The following is a 235-nucleotide window of genomic DNA, read 5'->3' as shown; positions in this document are numbered from 1 at the left end:
CCAGCAGAGCCCGCAGGCACCACGGAGGGAGGGGGGCTGCTGGGCCTGTGGAGGCCTCTCCCGGGGAGGGATGCCACCTACCTCTCTGGCAGCTGAGACCGGTCCACCCAGGGGCACAGCTGCAATGTCCCGTCTCCGGGTGGCAGTGCCCATCGTTGGCACAAGAGCACTTCATGTGGCAGCCGGGCCCAAACCAGCCTGCAGGGCACGCTGAGGAAGGGGGAGGGGGAGTGTG

General features: G+C 68.9%; 1 protein-coding gene across 1 annotated transcript in view; it reads right to left on the bottom strand.

Annotated features, from left to right (window-relative positions):
- Positions 1-235, bottom strand: part of MEGF6 (multiple EGF like domains 6) — a 121,836-nt gene that overhangs the window by 7,525 nt on the left and 114,076 nt on the right. Inside the window, exon 10 of the mRNA XM_015570509.1 lies at positions 19-210. Coding sequence (XP_015425995.1) covers positions 19-210 — 192 coding nt within the window. The remainder of the gene's footprint in view (positions 1-18; positions 211-235) is intronic.

The sequence above is a fragment of the Myotis davidii genome, unplaced genomic scaffold (assembly GCF_000327345.1).
Source record: "Myotis davidii unplaced genomic scaffold, ASM32734v1 scaffold427, whole genome shotgun sequence".
Taxonomy (NCBI): domain Eukaryota; kingdom Metazoa; phylum Chordata; class Mammalia; order Chiroptera; family Vespertilionidae; genus Myotis; species Myotis davidii.
The sequence above is the reverse complement of the archived record's forward strand: the minus strand, read 5'-3'. Positions and strand labels throughout refer to the sequence as shown.